This window comes from Zea mays, chromosome 3, assembly GCF_902167145.1.
Source record: "Zea mays cultivar B73 chromosome 3, Zm-B73-REFERENCE-NAM-5.0, whole genome shotgun sequence".
Classification (NCBI taxonomy): Eukaryota; Viridiplantae; Streptophyta; class Magnoliopsida; order Poales; family Poaceae; genus Zea; species Zea mays.
This window is the reverse complement of record NC_050098.1, coordinates 237,448,164-237,473,537: the sequence shown is the minus strand read 5'-3', so window position 1 is coordinate 237,473,537 and position 25,374 is coordinate 237,448,164. Positions and strand designations below refer to the sequence as shown.

Sequence of the window (25,374 nt, the reverse complement as noted above, 5' to 3'; positions counted from 1 at the left end):
TTCCTCGTCTTGACTACGATGTCATCGACGTAAGCCTCGACCGTTCGGCCGATGTGCTCTCCGAACACGTGGTTCATGCACCTTTGGTATGTCGCGCCTGCATTCCTCAAACCAAATGGCATAGTAATATAGCAGTACATGCCAAAGGGTGTGATGAAAGAGGTCGTGAGCTGGTCAGACTCTTTCATCCTGATTTGGTGATACCCTGAGTAGGCATCGAGGAATGACAGGGTTTCGCACCCAGCAGTGGAATCCACGATTTGATCGATGCAAGGCAGAGGGTAGGGAACCTTCGGACATGCTTTGTTTAGACCAGTGTAGTTTACACACATCCTCCATTTCCCACCTTTCTTTTACATAAGCACAGGGTTGGCTAACCATTCGGGATGGAATACCTCTTTGATGAACCCTGCGGCCATCAACTTGTGGATCTCCTCGCCTATGGCTCTGCGCTTTTCTTCGTCGAATCGACGCAGAGGCTGCTTCACGGGTCGGGCTCTAGCTCGGATATCCAGCGAGTGCTCGGCGACATCCCTCGGTATGCCAGGCATGTCTGAGGGACCCCACGCAAAAACCTCGGTGTTCGCGCGGAGAAAGTCGACGAGCACTGCTTCCTATTTAGGGTCAAGCTCGGAGCCGATCCGAACTTGCTTGGAGGCGTCGTTGCTGGGGTTGAGAGGGACGGACTTAACCGCCTCTGCTAGTTCGAAGTTGCCGGCATGGCGCTTCGCATCTGGCACCTCCTTGGAGAGGCACTCCAGGTCGGCGATGAGGGCCTCGGATTCGGCGAGGGCCTCAGCGTACTCCACGCACTCCACGTCGCATTCGTACGCGTGTCGGTACGTGGATCTGGCGGTGATGACCCTGTTGGGGCCCGACATCTTGAGCTTGAGGTAGGTGTAGGTGGGGACGGCCATGAACTTGGCGTAGCATGGTCTCCCCAGCACTGCGTGGTAGGTTCCTCGGAACCCGACCACCTCGAACGTGAGGGTTTCCTTTCGGAAGTTGGAGGGAGTCCCGAAGCAGATGGGCAGATCGAGTTGTCCAAGGGGCTGGACGCGCTTCCTGGGGATGATCCCGTGAAAGGGCGCCGCACCGGCCCGGATCGTGGACAGATCGATCTGCAAGAGCCCGAGGGTCTCGGTGTAGATGATGTTGAGGCTGCTGCCTCCGTCCATGAGGACCTTGGTGAGCCTGACGTTGCCGATGACGGGGTCGACAACGAGCGGGTACTTTCCTGGGCTCGGTAGGCGGTCGGGGTGGTCGCCTTGGTCGAAGGTGATGGGCTTGTCAGACCAGTCTAGGTAGACTGGCGACGCCACCTTCACCGAGCAGACCTCCCGGCGCTCCTGCTTGCTGTGCCGAGCCGAGGCGTTCGCCACTTGCCCACCATAAATCATGAAACAGTCGTGGACCTCGGGGAACTCCTCTGCCTTGTTACCCTCCTTCTTGTCGTTGTCGTGGCCTCTGCCACCTTCTGCCGGGGGCCCAACCTTATGGAAGTAGTGCCCAAGCATGACGCATTCCTCAAGGGTGTGCTTGACGGGACCCTGATTATAGGGGCACGACTCCTTGAGCATCTTGTCGAACAGGTTGGCCCCTCCGGGAGGCTTTCGAGGGTTCCTGTGCTCGGTGGCGGCAACAAGATCTGCGTCGGCGGCGTCGCGTTTCGCTTGCGACTTCTTCTTGGCCTTCTTCTTCGTGCCGCGCTGGGCGGATGCCTCGGGGACGTCTTCCTGCTGGCGTCCCTGAGGCTGCTTGTCCTTCCGGAAGATGGCCTCGACCGCCTCCTGACCAGAGGCGAACTTGGTGGCGATGTCCATCAACTTGCTCGCCCTGGTGGGAGTCTTGCGACCCAGCTTGCTCACTAGGTCACGGCAAGTGGTGCCGGCGAGGAACGCGCCGATGACATCTGAGTCGGTGATGTTGGGCAGCTCGGTGCGCAGCTTCGAAAATCGCCGGATGTAGTCCCGCAGGGATTCTCCTGGCTGATGGCGGCAGCTTCGGAGATCCCAGGAGTTCCTAGGGCACACGTATGTGCCCTAGAAGTTTCCAGCTCGTCCCAGCAGGAGATCTGCGCAGGAGGCAGATGCTCCAACCAGGCCCGGGCGGCGTTGGAGAGGAACAGGGGAGGTTACGGATGATGAGGTTGTCATCATCCGTTCCACCCAGCTGGCAGGCCAGCCGGTAGTCCGCAAGCCACAGTTCCAACCTTGTTTCCCCTGAGTACTTGGTGATGGTAGTCGGGGCTCGGAACCGGGTCGGGAACGGCGCCCGTCGTATGGCCCGGCTAAAGGCATGCGGACCAGGTGGTTCGGGCGAGGGGCTTCGATCCTCCCCACTGTCGTAGCGTCCCCCACGCCTAGGTGGTAGCCTCGGCGCACCTTCTCGTCGAGGTAGGCTTGACGGTCATGGCGGTGGTGCTCGTTGCCGAGGCGACCCGGGGCTGCAGGCGTCACGTCCCGCGTGCGCCCGGTATGGACCGAGGCTTCCCGCATGAATCGGGAAGTCGCGTCACGATGCTTCGGGGGGTACCCTTGCCTTCGGGAGGCAGAGCTCTCGGCCCGTCGGACCGCGGCATCCTCTAGGAGATTCTTGAGTTCTCCCTGGATACGCCGCCCCTCAGTGGTGGATGGCTCCGACATCGCTCAGAGTAGTATTGCCGCTGCAGCCAGGTTCTAGCCGACCCCACTGGAAGCCGGGGGCAGCCTTGCCCTGGCATCGTCAGCGATGTGGTGCTGGACGTCCTGGGCCAGATGATGCGCTTCTCCGGCTAGTGCTCGGCATGCCCACTCCTGCCCGATGTTCTGCCGGAGCTGCGCAAGTTGTCCTGCTTCCTCATCGAGCTTGGCCTGCATCTCGCGGATTTGCTCGAGTTGTGTGCCCTGACCCCCCGTAGGGACTGGGACCACAGCTAGCTCCCATAGGATGTCAAAGCGAGGTGCAGGCCTAGGGGGATCATCGTCCTCCGGCATACCAAGGTGGTTGCCTTCGTCGTGACCCCCCAGATCGACGTGGAAACATTCGCGACTTGGGCCACAACCTTCGTCGTCAAGGCTGTGGCCATCATCAGAGCAATCGGAGAGGCAGTAGTCACATGTGGTCATGAAGTCTTGCATGGCGCTAGGATTACCGAGCCCAGGGAAATCCCAACCAGAGTCGGGCTCGTCGTCTTCCTCGAAGCCCGGGGGGCCGTAGGCCGAGACGGCCGTCAGTCGGTCCCAGGTTGACCATATATGGTACCCCGGAAGGTTAGGATATGCCTTTATGAAAGCGTCCACCGAAGCGGGGTTGCTCGGCGGATCGAAGCTGAATCTAAAAGGCACGGGGTGGAAAATGGATGGTACCTCCTGATCGACGGACGGTGACGAAGTCGCGTAGGGGGACGGACTGCACCGTTATCTCAGGTATGAGGCTAACGCCCAGCAAGTCCTTCGCGAGCGTGCTGGCGTCATCCGTCCGCTTGGGGTTGGCGTGTTGCGAGGAAACGGCGCCCGTCTTCGTCTCAGACGCGAGGTCAACATCCAACGTGTCCCCCGCTGGGGCGCCGACGAGGTGCCGCCTCCTGCTTGGCCATGGTTGCCCCGCCTCCTTCTCCTGCGGCGAGGAAGGCGACGGGACAAACCCGGATGTTGCTCTTCCGTCATGGAGGGAAGACGTCGCCGAGTCCGCCGCCGCCGGGCGGGCTGACGGCCGTCGTTGTCGCTGGCGCGTGGCGGAGGAAGGAGTACCATGTCATAGCTGCCGTCGAGGGACATGAACTCGAGACTCCCGAAACAGAGCAGCATCCCGGGTTGAAGAGGTTGCTGGAGACTACCCATCTGGAACTTGACGGGAAGTTGTTCGTCAACACACAGCAGTCCCCTACCTGGCGCGCCAACTGTCGATGTTTTGACCCCGGGGGGTCCCTGGACCGACGAGTAAATTGTCGCTGCGTGCCCCAGCCCAGATGAGTTGGCACGAGACGGAACACAAAGAGGGGAAAACCGCGGCTTCGTGTTGTCCTGCGCCAGAGTGGATGCGCTTGCAGTAGGGGGTTACAAGCATTCGCGAGGGAGAGAGAGAGAGTCCCGCATGACCACCCTCCTCGTACGAGGGCCCTGGACCTTCCTTTTATAGATGTAAGGAGAGGGTCCAGGTGTACAATGGAGGGTGTAGCAATATGCTAACATGTCCGGCAGAGAGGAACCGGAGCCCTATGTACATGCCAACGTGGCTGTCGGAGAGGTGCTAGAGCCCTGTGCATGCAATGTCGTGGCCGTCGGAGGAGCGCTTAAGCCCTGTAGAAGCACAACTATCGGGGCTGTCAGGACCTTGCTGACGTCTCCTTGCTTCCGTAAGGGGCTGAGAGCCACCGTCGTCATGGGCGCACGTAGGGAGCCATCATTACTTGTCACCGAGGCGAGCCTGGATGGGACGTCGGTCTTGTTCCCCCGTAGCCTGAGCTAGCTAGGGGTAGGGCAATGATGTACCCCCTACGGCGTGGTTGGTCCGAGCCCAAGGTTGGGCGAGGCGGAGACTCCTCCTGAGGCCGAGGCTGGGGTCGGGTAAGGACGCGATTCCTCCCGAGGTCGAGGTTGAGTCCGAGCCCTAGGGTCGAGCGAGGTAGAGACCGCCTTCCGAGGTCGAGGTTGAGGCCGAGCCTTGGGGTCGGGCGAGGCAGAGCTTCCTGTGGTGCCTGAGGCTGGACTCGGCTGCTGTCAGCCTCACCCTGGCGGGTGGCACAGCAGTCGGAGCAGGGCAGGCGGCGTTGTTTTCCTGTCAGGTCAGTCAGTGGAGGGGCGAAGTGACTGCGGTCACTTCGGCCCTGTCGACTGAGGAACGCGCGTCAGGATAAGGTGTCAGGCGATCCTTGCATTGAATGCTTCTGCGATACGGTCGGTTGGCGAGGTGATCTGGCCAAGGTTGCTTCACTGCGAAGCCTGCCCGAGCTGGGCCTCGGGCGAGTCGAGGGTGCGCCCGTTGCTTGAGGAGGCCCTCGGGCGAGGCGTGAATCCGCCTGAGTCTACTGTTCCTGCCCGAGGCTGGGCTCGAGTGAGGCGAGATCGCGTCCCTTCAGTGGACGAAGCCTTGACCTGAATTGCGCCCATCAGGCTCTGTAGCTTGTGCTGATGGTGATTACTAGCCGAGTTTAAGAGTGTTGGGGGTACCCCTAATTATGGTCCCCGACAGTTCTCACCGCCGTTAAGCCATCACCGGCGTCCGCCGCGTGGCTCTACCTTTCCATCGCATCGTCGTGACTCACTCTAGCTCCTCGTTGATCGCCGGAGCAATTGCCACGGCGCTGGACACCAAGCCATTGCGCCAGTAAACTTTCCTTTTCTTTGACCGCCACGCGTCACCGTTCAAATTCTCGGCCACCGCCCTCCCGTAGTATAAATTGACCCCACCGCGAGCTCCGTAAGGTAGTTAAGCATCCAGCCACCAAGAATTAGCCTCGATCGTTCACCAGGGTGTGTGAATTTTGAACTTCCTCCAAATCTGCGCAAGAACACCGTAGGAGAGACCTCGCCGCGGCCAGCGCAGCTCAGGTCAGTTCAATTCCCTCTGTTGCTTGTTCTAGCGTCCTAGGCCCTCCTCAAGCTCCTCGACCCCTTCAATTGAACTGGACCATCACCCATCACCGGGAACACGTTCCTTCGTCCACATGGTTCTCGGTCGCCGTGGCCAGGGCAAATTAGGTTACCATTCTTCGAATTAAGTTAGGGGAAATACTCGGGGAAGGTTTGATTCGGTGTCTGCTTCCTGGGAGCGCCAGTCGTTGCCCCGTTTGGCCGATCCAGGTGCTCGCCGGAGCTCGGCTGCGCTCGGCACCGTCGGGGACCTCATCGTGTGAAGGAATAGAAACCAAGGGACCCCTGTGTAAACCGTCAGTGACTCAAAGAAATAGTAACCGAACCAAGTTCTAGTTAGTCAAAACCCCAAGGGCCTTTCTGTAAAGCCGCCAGCGCAGGCGCGGATGCGCGCGCTGCTGCGTAGACTTGGGCCACCTGGGCCAGAATCGGCCCAATACTATTGAAGTTTTTCCTTTTTCTTTTTCTATCCAACTTTAGAAATATGTAGAAAATTACAGAAAAATGGTAAAAATGCCAAACCAATTTTTCTAGATTCCTTATTTTCCATAGTATTTAATAAAAATAGTTTTAGGATTTTTAGATCAAATAAGGAATTTTGGAGCATTTAAAATAGCCTAAAGCATTACTTCTGGATTTTTAGAAAATCAATAATCATTCCAAAAATGCCCAAACTTTTTATATGAACTCAAAACATTATTTAGAAGCCTTGGGTAGAGTTTGGTTTGATTTGGACTTTGTTTGATACTTAGAGCCCAAAACCCTACCCCCTACCCTTTGAATTCCTTTACTAACTCCGGAAACCCTAAGTTCTCGGAGTTCTCCGCAGGTGGTGGTGGTGCAGTCTTCAAGACTTTAGATAATAAACTATTATTATCTTTGCACTCTCATGAGCATTACATGACATTCATTCTTATATATATATACCTATATATTTAGAAAACGAGGAAGAGGTTGAGATAGAAGAAGAGAAGACTGCACCACCACCACCTGCGGAACATCAGGCAGGGAATTGTTTTTACTTTGACATCTGCGGATCCGAGCCTGACTCACCTATAAACGAAGGCAAGCCCCGATGCATTTGCCACCTCCTTGACGCTTTTAAAATCTTTCTCACTTGCTTGATGCATTAGGTGATAGGAGTTGATTGATAAAACAATTCCTGCATTACCTTCCTTGAATTTGATTACCTTCCTTGATCACCCGTTTTACAAAAGATTTTTGATGCTTAGCCTTGCTTTAGAAAAACAAAATGTTTTGTTTTTACAAAAGATGATGTGGCAAAAAGTGGGTGGGATGTTTTCGAAAATAAAACTTGATGGTGGATCCATCATGGCCGTGATGGGTTCAACATCGGAAAATATGTACCTCTGCCAGGTACCAAGCTTTGGGTTTGAAATGATTAAGCTGAGACCGGGCGGGTGACTTGCACGAGAAAGGAGTCTCGGTGTAGTGTCTCTGTCTGAGTCGATTAAGGACCATGTCGATGTAGGCCTATTGACCGAGGACCCTTTAACTGGTCACATGCCTCGTCATGGGTAAGCTTTGCCTCGGGCAGACTAAGGCCAGAATAAGATAACACGGAATGGGCGTGGAGCGGTGGCGAGAGTAGCGTGTACCCTCCGTGGCAAGAGGCTGGACGGTGGTGTATCTATGCTCTCGATTGGCGTGAACCTAATCTGGTCTTAAGAACCCCGGTGGCGGGTTGACATATGCAAGGGTTAAGTGCTACATATGTCATGTGATTGGAGATCCTCAGCTGAGTATAATCGATTCAGATCGCCGTACCTTCGCGGTTATGAAGACTTGGTCACTGACTTATACGTAGAAATCCACTAAAGATGATGGGTTTGTTAAGAAATTGGCTAGTGCAGGTCAAGTGATTGAACTAGGGTAGAAATAACTCTAGTTGCAGGTAATTTTACTTAACTTGACAAATAAAACTGGATTGTTAAGGATCCACTTTTAGTAAGCATTTCTGCAAAACAGAGTCTTTGATTATTGAGAAGCCTTACCTTGACTCCCTTACAACCAGCATACCCTTGAGAGTCTTTTCTTTAGTCGGGTAAGACTTGCTGAGTAATTCCATACTCAGGGTTTTATTCCCCGTTGTTTTTAGGTGAGGAAGCGACAAACTTTTGTTGCTTCTGTTCTAAGGTGGTACCGAAGGAAGAACACCAGGAATGAAGTGCGGGAGGAAAGGATCCTCCATAAGAACTTTTGTTTAAAACTTTATGGGAGGAGTTTTTGCCTCCCTTGGTATGTAATAATATTACTCTGCACTCATAGGATATATTCTGGTCTGTGAATATTCAACTTTATCTTACTTTTAAATAAAGGTAAGTTTATGTAATTGCTTCCGCATTCTCGTAACTCTGATGCTTGTAATGTCTGCATGACGGGTGAAACGCTCTAGGGAAAGGTAAGAAAAGCAGATACTGAACTTGTCAAGTGATTCAGGGGCACCTATAGGGTTGTCTAAGGTCTGTTGGACAAGGACAACTGTAGGTGGGCCTAATTACTTGGGAGGTTCCGTCACACGTGCTGCGCCAAGTTCATGGCCGTCCCCAACTACACGTATCTCAAGCTCAAGATGTCGGGCCCCAACGGGGTCATCACCGTCGGATCCACGTACTGACACGCGTACGAATGCGATGTGGAGTGCGTGGAGTATGCTGAGGCCCTCGCCGAGTCTGAGGCCCTCATCGCCGACCTAGAGTGCCTCTCCAAGGAGGTGCCTGATGCGAAGCGCCACGCCGGCAACTTCGAACCGGCTGAGGCGGTTAAGCCTGTCCCTCTCGACCCCAGCAATGATGCCGACAAGAAAGTCTGGATCGGCTCCGAGCTCGACCCCAAATAGGAAGCAGTGCTCGTCGACTTTCTCTGCGCAAACGCCGAAACTTTTGCGTGGAGTCCCTCGGACATGCCCGGCATACCGAGGGATGTCGCCGAGCACTCGCTGGATATCCGAGCCAGCGCCCGACCCGTGAAGCAGCACCTGCGCCGTTTTGATGAAGAAAAGCGCAGGGCCATAGGCGAGGAAGTCCACAAGCTGATGGCTGCAGGGTTCATCAAAGAGGTATTCCATCCCGAATGGTTAGCTAACCATGTGCTTGTGAAAAAGAAAGGTGGGAAGTGGAGGATGTGCGTAGACTACACTGGTCTAAACAAAGCATGTCCGAAGGTTCCCTACCCTCTGCCTCGCATCGATCAAATTGTGGACTCCACTGCTGGGTGCGAAACCCTGTCATTCCTCGACGCCTATTCAGGTTATCACCAAATCAAGATGAAAGAGTCTGACCAGCTCACGACTTCTTTCATCACACCTTTTGGCATGTACTGTTACACTACTATGCCATTTGGCTTGAGGAATGCAGGTGCGACATACCGAAGGTGCATGAACCACGTGTTCAGAGAGCACATCGGCCGAACGGTTGAGGCTTACGTCGATGACATTGTTGTCAAGACGAGGAGAGCCTTCTATCTCCTCTCTGACCTTGAAACGACATTCAAGTGTCTGAGAGCGAAAGGCGTGAAACTCAATCCCAAGAAGTGTGTCTTTGGAGTTCCCCGAGGCATGCTCCTGGGGTTCATCGTCTCCGAGCGGGGCATCGAGGCCAACCCAGAGAAAATCGTGGCCATCACCAACATGGGACCGATCAAAGATTTGAAAGGAGTGCTGAGGGTCATGGGATGCCTTGCGGCTCTGAGCCGCTTCATCTCGCGCCTTGGCGAGAGAGGGTTGCCCTTGTACCGCCTCTTAAGGAAGGCCGAGCGCTTCACTTGGACCCCCGAGGCCGAAGAAGCCCTCGAAAACCTTAAGGCACGCCTTACCAATGCGCCCATCTTGGTGCCCCCCGCTGCGGGAGAAGCCCTCTTGATCTACGTAGCTGCAACCACTCAGGTGGTCAGCGCCGCGATCGTAGTCGAGAGATGAGAAGAAGGGCATGCACTGCTCGTCCAGAGGCCGGTCTACTTCATCAGCGAGGTGCTATCCGAGACCAAGATCCGCTACCCACAAATCCAGAAGCCACTGTATGCAGTAATTCTGACGCGGTGAAAATTGCGACACTACTTCGAGTCACATCCGGTGACTGTGGTGTCATCCTTCCCCCTGGGGGAGATCATCCAGTGCCGAGAGGCCTCGGGTAGGATAGCAAAGTGGGCAGTGGAACTCATGGGCAAAACACTCTCATTCGTCCCTCGGAAGGCCATAAAATCTCAGGCCTTGGCATACTTCCTGGCTGAATGGGTTGACACCCAATTGCCAACGGCTCCGATCCATGTCGAACTTTGGACCATGTATTTCGATGGGTCGCTAATGAAAACAGGAGCAGGTGCGGGCCTGCTCTTCATCTCACCCCTCGGGAAACATGTGCGCTACGTGTTGCGCCTCCATTTTCCGGCATCAAACAACGTGGCCGAATACGAGGCTTTGGTTAACGGGCTGCGCATCGCCGTCGAGCTAGGGGTTCGGCGCCTCGACGCTCGTGGCGACTCGCAGCTTGTCATTGACCAAGTCATGAAGAACTCCCACTGCCGCGACCGGAAGATGGAGGCCTACTGCGACGAAGTTCGGCGCCTGGAAGACAAGTTCTACGGGCTGGAGCTCAACCATATCGCTCGATGGTACAACGAGACTGCGGATGAGCTGGCTAAAATAGCCTCGGGGCGGACGATGGTTCCTCCGAACGTCTTCTGCAGGGACATACATCAACCATCCGTGAAACTCGATGACGCGCCCAAGCCCGACGAGACCTCGGCCCAGCCCGAGGTACCCTCGGCCGTCGAGGGTGAGGCCTTGCGCATCGAGGGAGAGCGGAATGGGGTTGCGCCAAACCAAAACTGGCAGACCCCGTACCTGCAATATCTCCACCGAGGAGAGCTACCCCTCGATAAGGCCGAAGCTCAGCGACTGGCTCAGCGCGCCAAGTCGTTCGTTTTACTGGGTGATGAAAAGAAGCTCTACCACCGCAGCCCCTCGGGCATTCTCCAACGATACATATCCGTCGCCGAAGGACAAGAGCTGTTACAAGAGATACACTCGGGGGCTTGCGGTCACTATGCAGCACCTCGAGCCCTCGTGGGGAACACCTTCCGACAAGGTTTCTACTGGCCGACCGCGGTGGCCGACGCCACTAGGATTGTACGCTCCTGCCAAGGGTGTCAATTCTACGCGAGACAGACGCACCTGCCCGCTCAGGCCCTGCAGACAATACCCATCACCTGGGCGTTTGCCGTGTGGGGTCTGGACCTCGTCGGTCCCTTGCAGAAGGCACCCGGGGGCTTCTCGCACCTGCTGGTCGCCATCGACAAATTCTCCAAGTGGATCGAGGTCCAACCCTTAACCAGCATCAGGTCCGAGCAGGCAGTGGCGTTCTTCACAAACATCATCCATCGCTTTGGGGTCCCGAACTCCATCATCACCGACAATGGCACGCAGTTCACTGGGAAGAAATTCCTGGACTTCGGCGAGGACCACCACATCCGTGTGGACTAGGCCGTCGTAGCTCACCCCATGAAGAATGGGCAGGTGGAGCGTGCCAACGATATGATTTTGCAGGGACTAAAACCGAGGATCTACAACGACCTCAACAAGTTTGGCAAGCGATGGATGAAAGAGCTACCCTCGGTGGTCTGGAGTCTGAGGACGACGCCGAGCCGGTCCACGGGTTTCTCACCGTTCTTTCTAGTCTATGGGGCCGAGGCTATCTTACCCACGGACTTAGAATATGGTTCCCCGAGGACAAAGGCATACGACGACCGAAGCAACCAGACCAGCCGAGAAGATTCATTGGACCAGTTGGAAGAGGCTCGAGACGTGGCCTTACTACACTCGGCACGGTATCAGCAATCTCTGCGACACTACCATGCCCGAAGGGTTCGGCCCCAAGGCTTCCAGGTGGGAGACTTGGTACTTTGGCTCTGACAAGACGCCCGAGGGCACCACAAGCTTACTCCTCCCTGGGAAGGGCCGTTCATCATCGCCAAGATTTTGAAGCCCAGAACATACAAGCTGGCCAACGATCAAGGCAAGGTCTACAGCAACGCTTGGAACATCCAACAACTACGTCGCTTCTACCCTTAAGATGTTTCAAGTTGTTCATATACCTCGTTTTCTTTATATACATAAATAAAGTCTAACCGTAAAGGAAGGATCAGCCTTGCCTCGGCAAAGCCCGACCCTCCCTCGGGGGCTAGAAGGGGGGAACCCCCTCTGCGTCAAAATTTTCCTCGAAAAAGTTTTCTACTAAGAAAGGTTTTCTGCCAAAGCGACTTTCGTGATTTCCGACTATATCGATAACGGAATCCTGCAAACGAGTGAGAGTGCACGTAAGCGGCAAGGCCGACCGAGTCGAGGGACTCCTACGCCTCCGGGATACGGATACCTCACTCGTCACCTTCCACGAAAAGTAACTCTCGCTCGGATAAGCGATTCTGCTACCGACGAACAAGTCCTGATACTCGAAACGAGAGGAAAGGAAATGCAGCTTTATAACACGACAATAAGATGTTTAGGCCTCAGCGGGCGCGAAAAACATACGCATACTCCAAGCAAACTGTTCCGGCGGGATTAGACATTGGCAGGCCACCCTCGGCGTCGTCTCCACCCTCGGCAAGATCTGGCCCGGCCCCAGACGGCGATGCGAGCGGAAGGATCTCCACCTCAAAGGAGGACGCCAGCACCGCGCTTGGGCCTGCCACGGCCGCGTCAAGCCTCCGGACCTCGGCTAAGGCAGCCTCATCTTCGTCGGGTAGGCAGTACCCCTCGCTGACCCGCTCCAGATCCACGTCGTAGTGGGAAGCGAGCACGACGAAGGCCCGCCTAACGCCGTGGTGCAGCGCCCCGCGGAGTCTGCTGCGCACATGGCCACCCAAGGCCCGCAGGATATCTAGGGGAGCTACCCGAGGGGACGTCGTCGAGGCCAAAGGACCGGCAAAAATCCGAGATGGCCTCGGACATAGCCACACGGTCGACCTCCTTCTGCTCGGCCGCCTGGTCAAGCGCCTTGACGGACTCGTTAAGAGCCGTCTCGAACTCTGTAGAGAGCCGAACAAAATTCTTCAGACACGAGTTGAAGAATGAAGCTGAATCAAAGTCACAAAGCGGTCGAAACGTACCTTTGGCCCGGGCACGCTGCTGCGAAGCCACGGCTTGGGCGAACTGGGCAGATCTGATGGCCACGGCCAGGTCCTCCGTAAGGGTCCCGGCCTGAGCAGACGCCTCGGCTAGCCGCTCCATAGCCTCAGCCAGCTGACCCCTAAGGGCCTCAACCCGGCCCACGGCCTTTGCAGCTTGGCTCCGAGATGGTCCCGCTCGCCGATGACCTAGCCAAGCTCCAGCTGCTGCTGCTGCAGCTTCGTCCGTGCCGACACCGCCTCTGCTCGCGTCGCCGCTGCCTCCGACTTCAGCTCATCACGGAGCAGTCGAAGGTCTGCCACCTCGGCAAGCGCGACCTTCTGGGACCGCAGCAAACCCCAGACGCCGCTCTCATGGTGGATGAACAACAACTTGGCGGTGCTCATATCCGCAAGTTTCTGAGGAAGGAAAGCAGGGTATTACAAAGAATGCCCTGGTCACACAAGGTGTACACCCAAATCCTTACCTGGAAGACCCTGGGAACGTCCCTGAAAAGGACCTCCATGGTCAACCAAAGCGACCTCATCGCCGCCTCGGCATGCTCACGGAGCTCATTCTGAGACTGCTCCTCCCGCTCGTCGTTGAGGAAAAGGAGGAGCTATGAGGCGCCGCGGCTCCAGAACCGGAGCGGCTGCCCACGCCACTCATTGGGGTTGCGCTGTGCGGGGATAAGGCCGCTGCTCCCCAAGATGGGCCGCGGTTCTGCGCGCCCCTCCACTAAGGCGTCGGGTCCCCCTGCAGCCGACGCGTCGAACACCATCGCCGTCGACGTACTGGGCCTCCCCTCGACTAAGGTGGCGGGCCTCCGATCACCAATCTCGGCGACGGCGGTCACCCTCTCCTCGTGGCCGAGAACGGGGAGGTCGGGGACGACCACGAGCGGTGGCACCTCAACCATCCCGACGTCGGAAGCGACGGGCGGCTCTACGGGCGAATCAGCGACGGCCCCGACGGGAGTCGATGTCGGCGCCGGCAACAGGTCAGGCGGGCTTGGGGCCACGGCCGCGTCAGCGGTCTCCCCCGGCACGATGGCCGCCCCGACAGCGGGGTCAGCTTGGGAAGCTTGCCCCATGGCAAGTCGTGCCGCCTGGGCCCCCCGCTCGAGGGTGCCTTGCGCGGAGGCCAGCCAACCGGCATGGCGCGTCGCGACACCAGCTGCAGAAGCCGGTTCCGTCTTGAGGGCCTTCCTGGGGGGCCAGACCGGCCAAGCCCTGCCTCCGCTTGCTAAAAGAAAGAGCAAGATCAAGACACACAGAGAAAAAAACCAAAATAGAGGTATCCTCGAATACTTACCCGCTCTGGACTAGGGCCAATCGTGCCTGAGGGGAGGCCACTCGGGCCTTGGTCCCTGCAGGCGCTGCCGAGGGTTCCCTCGCTGCCGACTCCGGCGCCGCCTCCACCTCGGGCGCCCGAGGCGCCGAAGGGGCGGCCCGCCCAGGCGTCGTCACGACGGCCGGAGGACCAACTTCCTGTGCAGCCGGCACGGGCGCCTGCTCTTGGGGGACAGGCGGATCGGCCTGACTCCCCGGAGTCACCTCAATTACCTCGGCCAAGGGGTCAAGTACCCCCTTGGCCTGCCTCCGCTCCTCGGACCGGGACCTTGATGTCCCGGCCCCAGGTACTGATGGTGCCAGCCCACTTGGAGGCTGGCTCGGTGACCCCTGGCCCAGCCTCAGATCCGGGCTGAGGCCAAGACGGGCCACCATGTCGTCATCCTCGTCGTCAGGCATCTCCGGCGATAGCTCCCTCGGGAGCCCGTCCCTCTCCTGCCTCCGACGACGCTTCTCCAAGGCTTCCCGAGCCCGCATCCGCTCGCGGGCCCGGGCCTTTTCCGTGTCCTTCTTCTCCTTTTTCTTCTCCGCGGCGACCCTCCGCGCGGCTCGGCCCACCGCGTCCTCTGGGACCGGTGGCAGGGAGGGTTTATAAAACCTCAACCCCTGGGGACGAACAAAAACCCCAACAGTAAGAATTAAAGGCAACTCGGTGCAAAACAGAAGAAGGATCGGACACTTACCAGGGAAACGTACCCATGGTTGGGACGCATCGCGGGCTAGGTAAGGGCGCCGGCATCCAGCCTCCCTACCGTACCCGCTAACCGCCTGCGGAGGTCGTCGGCGGAGAGGGAGGCCGAAGACATCTGCGAGCCCTCCAAATCGACCCTCAGCTTCATCTCCGAAAGCGGCAACCGCCGCTCCGCCAAAGGAAGCACCCTCCGGCGATGGATAGCGGCGACGACCCTCGCAGCGGTAAGGCCCCCATCTCATAACTTCTGCAAGGCCTGCAGAATAGGCTGGAGCATCTCTTGTTTCTCGCGTGTGTCCCCCCAGCGCCAGTTACTGCCGACGGCGGTCACCACTCATTGAGAAAATGATGGAAGCCTCTCGTCGTCGTTCCAGAGATAAAACCACCGGCGCTGCCACCCCTTGTTCGAAGACACAAGGGTGGCGGGGATGTACTGCTGCGCGCGCCCCTGCCTTAACTGGAGGGTGCAGCCGCCGGCCCGCACCGCCATATGGACCTTCTTTGCCTCCGTCATCGAGGCAAAGAGCTCCGCGGAGAAGAGATGAGTCCACAGATCCCAGGTGGGGTCAATCCCCAAAAAACCCTCGCAAACCGCCGCGAAGATGGCCGCTTGCGCAATAGAGTTGGGGTTGAAGTTGTGCAGCTCCACCCCGTAGTAGTGCAGAAGCGCCCGCATGAAGCGGCTCGCTGGCACTCCAAACCCCCGCTCATGGAAGGGGATAAAGCTGACCACGTACCCCAGCGGCGGAGTCGGGTCGGCCTCGCTCGGGGCCATCCACTCCGGCTGCGGCCCACCGAAGAGAGGACGGAGCAAACCATCGGCAACAAGGGCCTCCAGATCCTCCACGACGACGGTGGAGGAAGGCCACGGGTCGCGCGGTAGAACGACGGTCACCTTGTCAGCCATCGTCGAACGAAGGTGGTGGAGGCGGAAGGGATGAGGTGTGCGGTTTTCTTTTCCCTGGCTATTCTCTTAGGTTGCGGAAACCAAAGCAGAAGGCGAGCGCAAATGGAAGGGTAAAGAACCACCGCCGACCCCTCTTCTGGGTATATAAAGTCCCGGGCGACATCTATTCAAAACTTCGCCCGAACTCGCCACGAAATTCAAACTCGAAGGTGAAACGCCCGTTCCTCGAACGACTCGAGCACGTGCAACGGCTGCCCCGCGAATCGCCCGTCCCGTCGCATTAACTCCTCGGCAGGGCAAGCGACGCCTTTGGCAGGCGAAGCGGGCGTCGTTTCACCTCCGCCATGATGACCGCGTCAAAAAAGGTGCGCCACACTATTTAAATTCATATCCTTTTCCTCTTCCTCTTTCTCCCTCTTGCTACAGGGACCGGGAAAGGGGATATTTCAAAAAGGATCCTTCTCAGCGAAGGAAATGGGCCCCCGAGCCCTCCTACTGATCAGGGGTTCGAAGGCTAGCCCCTCGGAGGGGTTCGACAGCCGCCCCAGAGCACTCGGGCTCCGAGCCCATTACTGATCAGGGGTTCGAAGGCTGGCCCCTCAGAAGGGTTCGACAGCCGCCCCAGAGCACTCGGGCTCCGAGCCCATTACTGATCAAGGGTTCGAAGGCTGGCCCCTCGGAGGGGTCCGACAGCCGCCCCAGAGCACTCGGGCTCCGAGCCCATTACTGATCAGGGGTTCGAAGGCTGGCCCCTCGGAAGGGTTCGACAGCCGCCCCAGAGCACTCGGGCTCCGAGCCCATTACTGATCAGGGCTTCGAAGGCTGGCCCCTCGGAAGGGTCCGACAGCCGCCCCAGAGCACGCAGAGTGAGGGATGACTCTGGGTACGTACGTTACATCGCCGAGGCTCGGGCTACGCTCCCGAGGTACCCTAGGACATTTCCGAGACCAGCAGGAGCGATTTTGTAACGAAATCCCACCAGAGGGAGGCATCGAGCCCTCGGACCCTATCGAATGGGTCTGGGTCCGGCAAATCACCTGCAGGTACTTTTGGAGCGCGCCTCTGGGCCACTAGCCGACCCATATCGAACGGGACTCGGGCATCAACTCGGATCACCCGTTAGCAACTCACCGGAAACACCATATTCGGCGCCCTCCGAGGGCAACACGGCGCTTTCCCCCTTCCTCCTTGCGGAAAGGCGACGAAGGGGCGTATAACAAAAGTCGAGACGGTCCTTGATCATCCTCTTGCTCCGTGCAGAGGCTCGAGGGCTGCTCTCGCAACCCGGCTACGGCCAAACTGTTGACAGCGTCAACAAACTAGCCTAAAAACTCGGAACCTGACCATACACCCGGGCTACGGCCAGGTCGCATGAGGGAACAACCAGGCCGGCCGAGGCATCATGAAAAGCATTAAGACCTCAGAGGAGTCAAACCACTCCTCCGAGGCCTCGGGGGCTACACCCGGCGGGTGCGCTTGCGCGCACCCACCGGAACAAAGTATAACCGAGAAAGGCCGGCCCCCTCACAAAAAATGCGGCAAAGCCTCCAAGCGAGTACTAACACTCCCTTCGAGGCTCAGGGGCTACTGTCGAGTACCGTAATTAGGGGTACCCCCAACACTCCTAAACACAGCTGGTAAACACCCTCAGAGCAAACCATGAAAACTGATGGGCGCGGTTCATGTCAAGGCTTCGTCTACCCAAGGGACGCGATCTCGCCCGAGCCCAGCCTCGGGCAGGAACCGTGGTCCCAGACGAATTCACGCCTCGCCCGAGGGCCTCCTCAGGCAGTGGGTGCACCCTCGGCTCACCCAAAGCCCAGCTCGGGCAGGCTTCGTTGTGAAGCAACCTTGGCCAAATCGCCTCACCAACCGACCGTATCGCAGGCGCATTCAATGCGAAGATCGTCTGGCACCTTATCCTGACACGCGCGCCGCAGTCGGCAAGGTCGAAGTGACCGCAGTCACTTCACCCTTTCACTGACCGACCTGACAGGAAAACAGCGCCGCTCACCCCGCTCCGACTGTTGTGCCAACCACCCGGGCAAGGCTGACAACAGCCAAGTTCAGCCTCGGGCGCAACAGGAAGCTCCGCCTCGCCTGACCTTAGGCCCCAGCCTCGGGGGGGGGGGGGGGGGGTATCCGCCTCGCCCGACCCCAGGACTCGGCCTCAGCCTCGGGAGGAATCACGTCCTCGCCCGACCCCGCCCTTGGCCTCGGGAGAAGTCTCCGCCTCGCCTGACCTTGGGCTCGGACCGACCGTGCCACAGGGGATACATCATTACCCTACCCCTAGCTAGCTTAGGCTACAAGGGAACAAGACCGGCGTCCCATCTGGCTCGTCTCGGTAACAGGTAATGATGGCTCCCCGCGTGCGTCCATGACATCGGTGGTTCTCAGCCCCCTACGGAAGCAAGGAGACGTCAGCAGGATCCCAGTCGCACCGTCAGCTGTGCTTCTACAGGGCTCAGGCACTTCTCCGATGGCCACGTTATCGCGTACGCAGGGCTCAAGCACTTCTCCGACAGCCACGTTGGCATGTACACAGGGCTCAGGCACTTCTCTGCCAGATACGTTAGCGCATAGCTACACCCCCATTGTACATTTGGACCCTCTCCTTGCATCTATAAAAGGGAGGTCCAGGGCCTTCCTGCGGAGGGTCGCGCGGGGGACGAGCAAACGAACAGGCTCTCTCTCTCTCTCTCGCGACGCTTGTAACCCCTACTACAAGCACCCCGGTGCGAGATAACATGAGCCACATTTTCCCTCTTGTGTTCCATCTTGCGCCAACCCATCTGGGCAGGGGCACGCAGCGATAAATTCACTGGTTGGCTCGATTGAGGGTCCCCCGGAGTCCAAAACGCCGACGATTCCCCTCCGCGCTCGGATCACACGCCCCCCCCCCCCCCCGCGCCGCACAGCCCACCGCGAATCCCGCCTCGCGATGCCACTACAGCACAATCCTCCTGCCCCTAGATCCCGCGCGTGCTCCTCGCCAGCACAATCCTCGCGCGTGGATTCCAGACCACGCCCTGGCTCTCTCCATGGAAGGCCGCGCGCGTGGATTCTGGTCACCGGCTGTACGTGACCCACGCAAGGCACGTCCTCGCCCCCGTGTACCTCGCAATCCCACCAAATAGTGTGATTGGGACGCTTCTATTGCTCCTACCCCTGCTCCCAAGACAGTCGCGCGCCCAACGATGCGCTAGATCTGGGCTGGGAGGCATGTGGTGGCCGTCGATGTCGCTACAGGCCGACGGTGGCGGCGCGGTGACAAAGAGACCCCTGCCTCCTCCCCTCCCTCAGGTGCGCCTCCCCCTCTAGCATCCTCCTCTGTCGTCCATCCTCTACTCACAAATAGATTCTTCTCGCCACCACCAACCCTAGCCCTTCAACATGCGCATACCATGGGAAACATCGCTCACCTCGCCACGGAGGGCAACAGTGGCAGGGAGGAAGGGTATGGCTCTGATAGGGAGCACCCACACAAGTGGCGGGTTTAGTGAATTGTGATCCCTCTGTTCCCCTAATGTTTTGTTTGATAAGAAATTAAGAATTGTATGCTGATGATCTATTGAAACCAATGGATGATTTGTTGAAATGAACGTTTTTGGCGATTTGATTCGGTTGCTTGAGAGCTGAAAATCTTCTTTCCTTATTCGATTAGGTTGCCTGCGGGAGAGTCTAAGAGGTTTGGTGTTGTCAAGTTGTTCCTATATTCTCAGGTGCTATGTCCCATTTGTAGGATCTTCAAAGTTTAGGAATTCAAATGTGAGAAGAACAACATGTTATTGTACTGCACCCACAAATTGAGCTACATAATTTCTTTCGCCACAAGTATCACTTTCGTGTGCATACTATTTAATTTAGTTTTGTTAATTTGTGAGTCCAAGGACCTGTACCATTGACCCATTGTTATAGTTTCTGAAGTCTCTGATTATTGCTGTCGTAACTGTCTCCATGACTTCAACATGACGCTTTGTCTGGTCTGGTTTCATCAGATCACACGGATCGTTATCTTAGTTTGTACCACTGCTATTGTTGATCCTCTGATAATTTGTTTGTTTATTTATGGATTCCATTCTATAACTGCAAGATACTCCTTCGGATCATCTGATCTATATGGTTGTATGTGAGGAGAATATTATACCTCAAGGGAGTGCTGTCGTGGTGCCGCTTCTTCCGTCATGAGCTCTAGCTTGGCTACCAAAAAGCGCCTTAATCAACATGCACACGGGCCCAAAGAAATAAGTGCCCCCCGGGGCCTACCAGGGATAGACAATCAAGGGCCTTAATACAGTCAGATGAGATGCAGTGCGCTGGCCACAGTTTAATGGAGGACAACTATGCTCTGAATTTGGTTAAAGAACAATGGTAATTAGAGCACATATTTTGCATTTGAACATTTCATATATGTGCTCTGAATTTGCAGTTTGATTATCTTTGTAGGAGGGTATTGTTCAACAATCTGCTCAAGGTGAAGGAATCAATGATATTTTTTTGTTATCATATATCATATGTTCAAGTTACATGAGTACACTGTCTTAGAAAGTTGTAATAGCTAAAATAACTGGGATACTATAGCCTTTGTTGCTACTAGGACATTAGCATTTCCCTTTCATTTACCAAAGTTTGGTCTTTTGTTAAGCTTTTAATTGGCAAACAAAAAGTTGATGCATGCAGGGTGATTTTGTTGTTATTGCGATCTCGCTGGTGGTAGTTGGGTGCACGGAGGCAGACACCACGAAGCCGTTGGTGGCTCCGGCAGAAGTCGGCACCGTTGCGGGCCCACTGCCCAACACGGCTGGTCTGGAGGCGCTGACCGGCGCCATGGACAAGCTGGAGGCCCTCTTGAGGCCCAAGGAGGGTCAGTCCAATCCGGTCAGTATGAGCCTTGTCCCTACGATGTGCCTACGACGTTCTTTCGGTTTTTGGCTTCGGGCCTTAGGGTTTGATGAGTTCCCCTGTTTGTGTAGGGCATACGCGGGGCACTAACGATAAAGATATAACGGCTAAGATAAAGAGAGCCATGGATTTATCGGCAAAGATAAAGAAAACAAAGGATAATGTGGCTGGGATATTGAATAAGCCACAAGCGGCAGCCACCAGCAGGCGTCAGGAGCCCTCGTGCAGACTAATTTCACAATATACCATGGTGCGACTTCTCTTCTGTCTTTTCACTTCTCTTTCAATTAGTAGAACTCACCCATGATCTCTCGTGCTTTGGATGAGACCTTAATTACCAAGAACTACATGGCACATGTTAATCGTTCTTTGTAATTGCTATAGAAATCTCTACTAACTATTAAGGGGATACTGTAGACTGCCCCCGTCGCGAACAGCCCGCCGCTACCGCTCCGCACGCCCGCCGCGCGAACCACCCGCACGCCGCCTGCCAGCCGCACCGCACGCACGCCGCGAATGCCACCGCACGAACCACCCTCACGCCGCTAGCCAGTCGCCATACCCTCGCCCTCACCTCCTCGTACCCTGCCCCACACGCCACCACCATCGGTCGGGAAGCAAGCTCAAACCCTAACCACCGGTGATGCCAGCACGATGGCCCACTATGACCGCGCCATCACTGTCTTCTCCCCCGATGGACACCTCTTCCAGGTGGAGTACGCTCTCGAGGCCGTCCGCAAGGGCAACACCACCGTCGGCGTTTGGGGCACGAACACCATTGTCCTCAGTGTTGAGAAGAAGTCCACACCCAAGCTCTAGGATTCCAGGTAGCAAACCCTTCGTCCCTCCCTTCTATCTTCCGACCGGATCTCGCGACAACCGACTCACGGCTCCGGCTTCGGGTACTCGCAGGGCGTGGGGAAGACGACGCTGGTCATGCAGGTGTTTGAAACCTTCAGTGGCTCCCACCCGAACCTCAACATTCGCGGATTCTATACATGTACTGTGTTGCATCGCCTTCTCGAACTCTGGTTCGTTCCACTGTGTGATGACCATGCATTTTACCAATTTCTATGTGCCGTCTCTGTTTGCAGGAGAGGGAGAGAGGGCGGAGAAAGCATAGGATTCGAGGTTGTCACGCTCGACGGTAGAACTGGACCCCTTTACTCACACAAGGTTTCTAGGTTGCTATTATGCATTTATGCTTGTTCTAAATTCTGATATTAATAAGGTAATTGTTGGTATTTGTTTAGCACCGTGTATTTGGGTATTTGGAATTTTGAAATGCGTCCCTACCTTGGAAATTATCTGATACTGGAGATTGTCAGAAGTCTAAATTGTATCTAACAGCAGCACGAACACACTTCACTGAAATGTCCACTTCTTAAGTCCATCTTGCACAATAAGATTCACAATATATGTAGCGCATCTCATATGATGGTACTTTCTTCAGATATGATAAACCAATGTTACTATTTTTTCCCACAACTTATTTTCTTCATATCTGACTCGGATGACTTACTATCCTGCACTTTAACTCCTTCTGTGTTCCTACCCAATAAGTAGGGCCTTGTTTTGATGGAGAAGTAATGAAGTCTTGCTGCTTGAGAACAGGCAAGTCTGTGGGTTTTTGAAGAACAGTAGCCTGCCGAGCATTCATTATTCTTTGGTTGAGTCAGCGGAAGCTGTTTATTTTTTGTCAAACAATTAAGTATTACTCTTGGGCCTTGGGTATACCATCTGGTGATTGGTTTGCTGGTGAATTTTGGTCTCCTGGACTGGTGTTGGTCATGATGTTCGAATTGTTAAATATTTCAATTATAGGTTTAATCAGTCTTACCTTTCCTATTTCTCTTGGAACATGGAGCAACAAATCAGAGCTCCAACTCTTTTGTTTTTTAAAAAATGAGGCACTGTACTTGTCCTGTGATCCTGACTGTCAAATTGGCATGTATTTTGTGGAATGTAGGTGAGTGACAAAATGAACCCTAGTGACTTGGTGAAGCTGATTGAGATTCTGGACCCTTCGAACAAACCTGGAAGGATCACCATAATTACAAGGATGGGGGCAGAGAACATGAGAGTGAAGTTGCCTCATCTCATCCGTGCTGTTCGCAATGCTGGATTGATTGTCACATGGATTACTGATCCTATGCATGGAAACACCATCAAGGCCCCTTGTGGCCTGAAGACTCGTCCATTCGACTCAATTCTGGTGAGTGACCTTCCACCGGGAACTTCTTGTTCCTATTATGATCAATTTAAATGAACCTCAGTTTTTGTTTGGGCATTCATATGGCTGTATTAGGAATATGGAATGATACCTGAAGTTCCCATCTGTTCTTTTGCTCTATGTTTCTACTTTGTAAGGCTATAAGCTTGCAGAGCTTGAGGGCATATTTCATACTTCTGGAATATTGTATCTGCTTATGATAGAAGTAGGATCACTAGGCTACTTATCCTCAATAGGTCAATAATGTTCTTGGCTGGGCTGGGGGGTAAACGACCATGTTCAAATTGTTAATTCATTTTTAAGGCAGCATACTTTGGGTCTGCATTTTAGGTGCTGCTATTAATAAGTTTTGACCCTAAGTTCTGATAGAAGCCATTTGCTGATGCATTCTCAGCTTCATGAATGGATGTTAAAATGCCACTCTAAGTGCAATGCTTTGATCAATGATTTGGTTGACACATTGGATCTGTATAGTTCTATGTTTGCTCATTTACTCAAGACATGTATTTCTACTGGAGTGTTTACACTTGATCTAGGAACATTCCATTATGGCCTTCCAACTAATACCATACCATTGCTCTAATCGCGAACTCCATATCTAACAGGCTGAAGTGCGCGCATTCTTCGACGTGCATGATCAAGAAGGAAGTCACCCAGGAGGCATCCACCTTAAAATGACTGGGCAGAACGTGACCGAGTGCATTGGTGGATCAAGGACTGTGACCTTCGATGACCTGAGCGACCGCTACCACACCCACTGTGACCCAAGGTTGAACGCCTCCCAGTCCCTGGAGCTCGCCTTCATCATTGCAGAGAGGCTTAGGAAGAGGAGGATGCGGTCGGGGCTCAACAACAGCCTGCCTCTGCCACTACTGGCTTTCTAAGTAGCCGAAGCTGAACAGAGAAGGTAGAGGGATAATTGCGGCGACTCGAAAGATTACGCCTATTTATTTGTTGATGCTTGGTGTGGAGGCCTGGTGGGTGCTCTTGGCACAAGTTACATGCTGGAGAACAGAGGACACGGGACACGGTGTCTGTGACTACTAACCAGTTGACAAGCATAGAGCAGCCGTCGTCTTCGTGTGGCTGTTCTTCTCACGCAGGTTGTTCTCTGTGTGTGGCCAAAGGGAAGAAGAAATCACATTTTGACGATTAACACAAGTAATTCTCCTTCCTTGGTCTCCCTGAGAAGTCACATTTTGATGATAGAACTTTGTATGCTTAACATGTTCCTTAGAAGTCAGAATATTACGTATCCAGTAAAACAAATTTCAAAAGTTATGTTCTCGTCATGGATTATCTTTATTCTTTGTTTTCATGCAAAATATAATTTTAGAAGCATGCATGTAAGTGCATGCTCTTTGTAATTTCAAATTTCCAGAGCAATATACCTGGTGACCTGGTGTACATCTCTTATCTCTCATACTGAAATTGCAAAAAACACTAGAATCTATCAAAAGTTTATTTTATACTTATTCATCTCAATATCTAAACTCTATTTATCTATGATGGAGAATTTTTGGATTTTGTTATTAATTTACACTATCCTTCTATGGAATCAACGTATTTTATTTGAGATGTCAATGACAAAGCACATGTACAATCTTATATTATTTTTAGGTATGTAAACATCCACTTTTAGTACTGCTAACAAAAGTATAGAATAACAATTAGTTTTTTGCATATCAATGCATTTTATCATAGTACTTCGCATCTTAATATATTTTACCATTACATATTGATTCCGTAGCAACGCACGGGCATACACCTAGTTTACTATTATGACCGATAGTATTATATATACCTACATGTATATATATTGTCACGAATTGTTGTATGATTTTTGAATTAGATTAGACTTAAAAGTACCTAGATTCTTATTACTTTGTTGTTGTCACGTAGTCCGTAATGTGGTTATTCATTCTTGTTATTATAACATTACTAGGTGAGTGCCCGTGCGTTGCAACGGGACCATATAATACTATGATAACTTATATATAAAATATGTGTTATACTGTTATGAGAAAATGTTTCATAATCCTTTTGTGATCCTGGCAATACATAAATTTTGTTATTTTAATATAGCTATTTCACCACTACATTTCAATCATCAGTACCATACATACTTCTATATATACCACGATCTGCATGGTCTCGTCGTTAGAGAGCACGTCACACACTTGTGGGAAGAAGTTCCCTCGTACATCGTCGTTAGATCTAGTAAAAGAAAAATAAGACAGTGTTAAACATACCTGAGTTATCAGATTTGGGAGCTTGAAAAATGGAACCCATAAGAGTGCAAATAATCAAAAAAAATAATGATGGTGGCTGCACCCACAAATTAAAGTCCCACATGCTGACATGTTTTGGTAGTGCAATAAGCACCCAAAATAGATGAGGCATATCACATCATGATTCATGGAAATCTCATCACCAAGGTTGGAAAATCCAATCCCTAATCCCCATGAAAGTTAATTAAAGAAAGAAAGTAAGAAAACATAGTAGTAGGATGGTTGCTCGAATGCTCCTACCTTGGATTGTGCTGAAGAATCTGCTACACTTGGTGTCCTGGAAAATGACGCTGAGGTTGGTG

At 54.1% G+C, this 25,374-nt stretch overlaps 1 protein-coding gene across 1 annotated transcript; it reads left to right on the top strand.

The window, feature by feature from the left end:
• The first annotated feature begins 22,521 nt into the window (after nt 1-22,521).
• On the top strand, nt 22,522-23,794 carry LOC103652654 (phospho-2-dehydro-3-deoxyheptonate aldolase 2, chloroplastic). Its single transcript, XM_008678188.3, has 2 exons — nt 22,522-22,763; nt 23,387-23,794. The coding sequence occupies exons 1-2, from the start codon at nt 22,530-22,532 to the stop codon at nt 23,663-23,665; spliced, it is 513 nt and encodes a 170-aa protein (XP_008676410.2). The 5' UTR covers nt 22,522-22,529; the 3' UTR covers nt 23,666-23,794.
• Nucleotides 23,795-25,374: the final 1,580 nt, after the last annotated feature.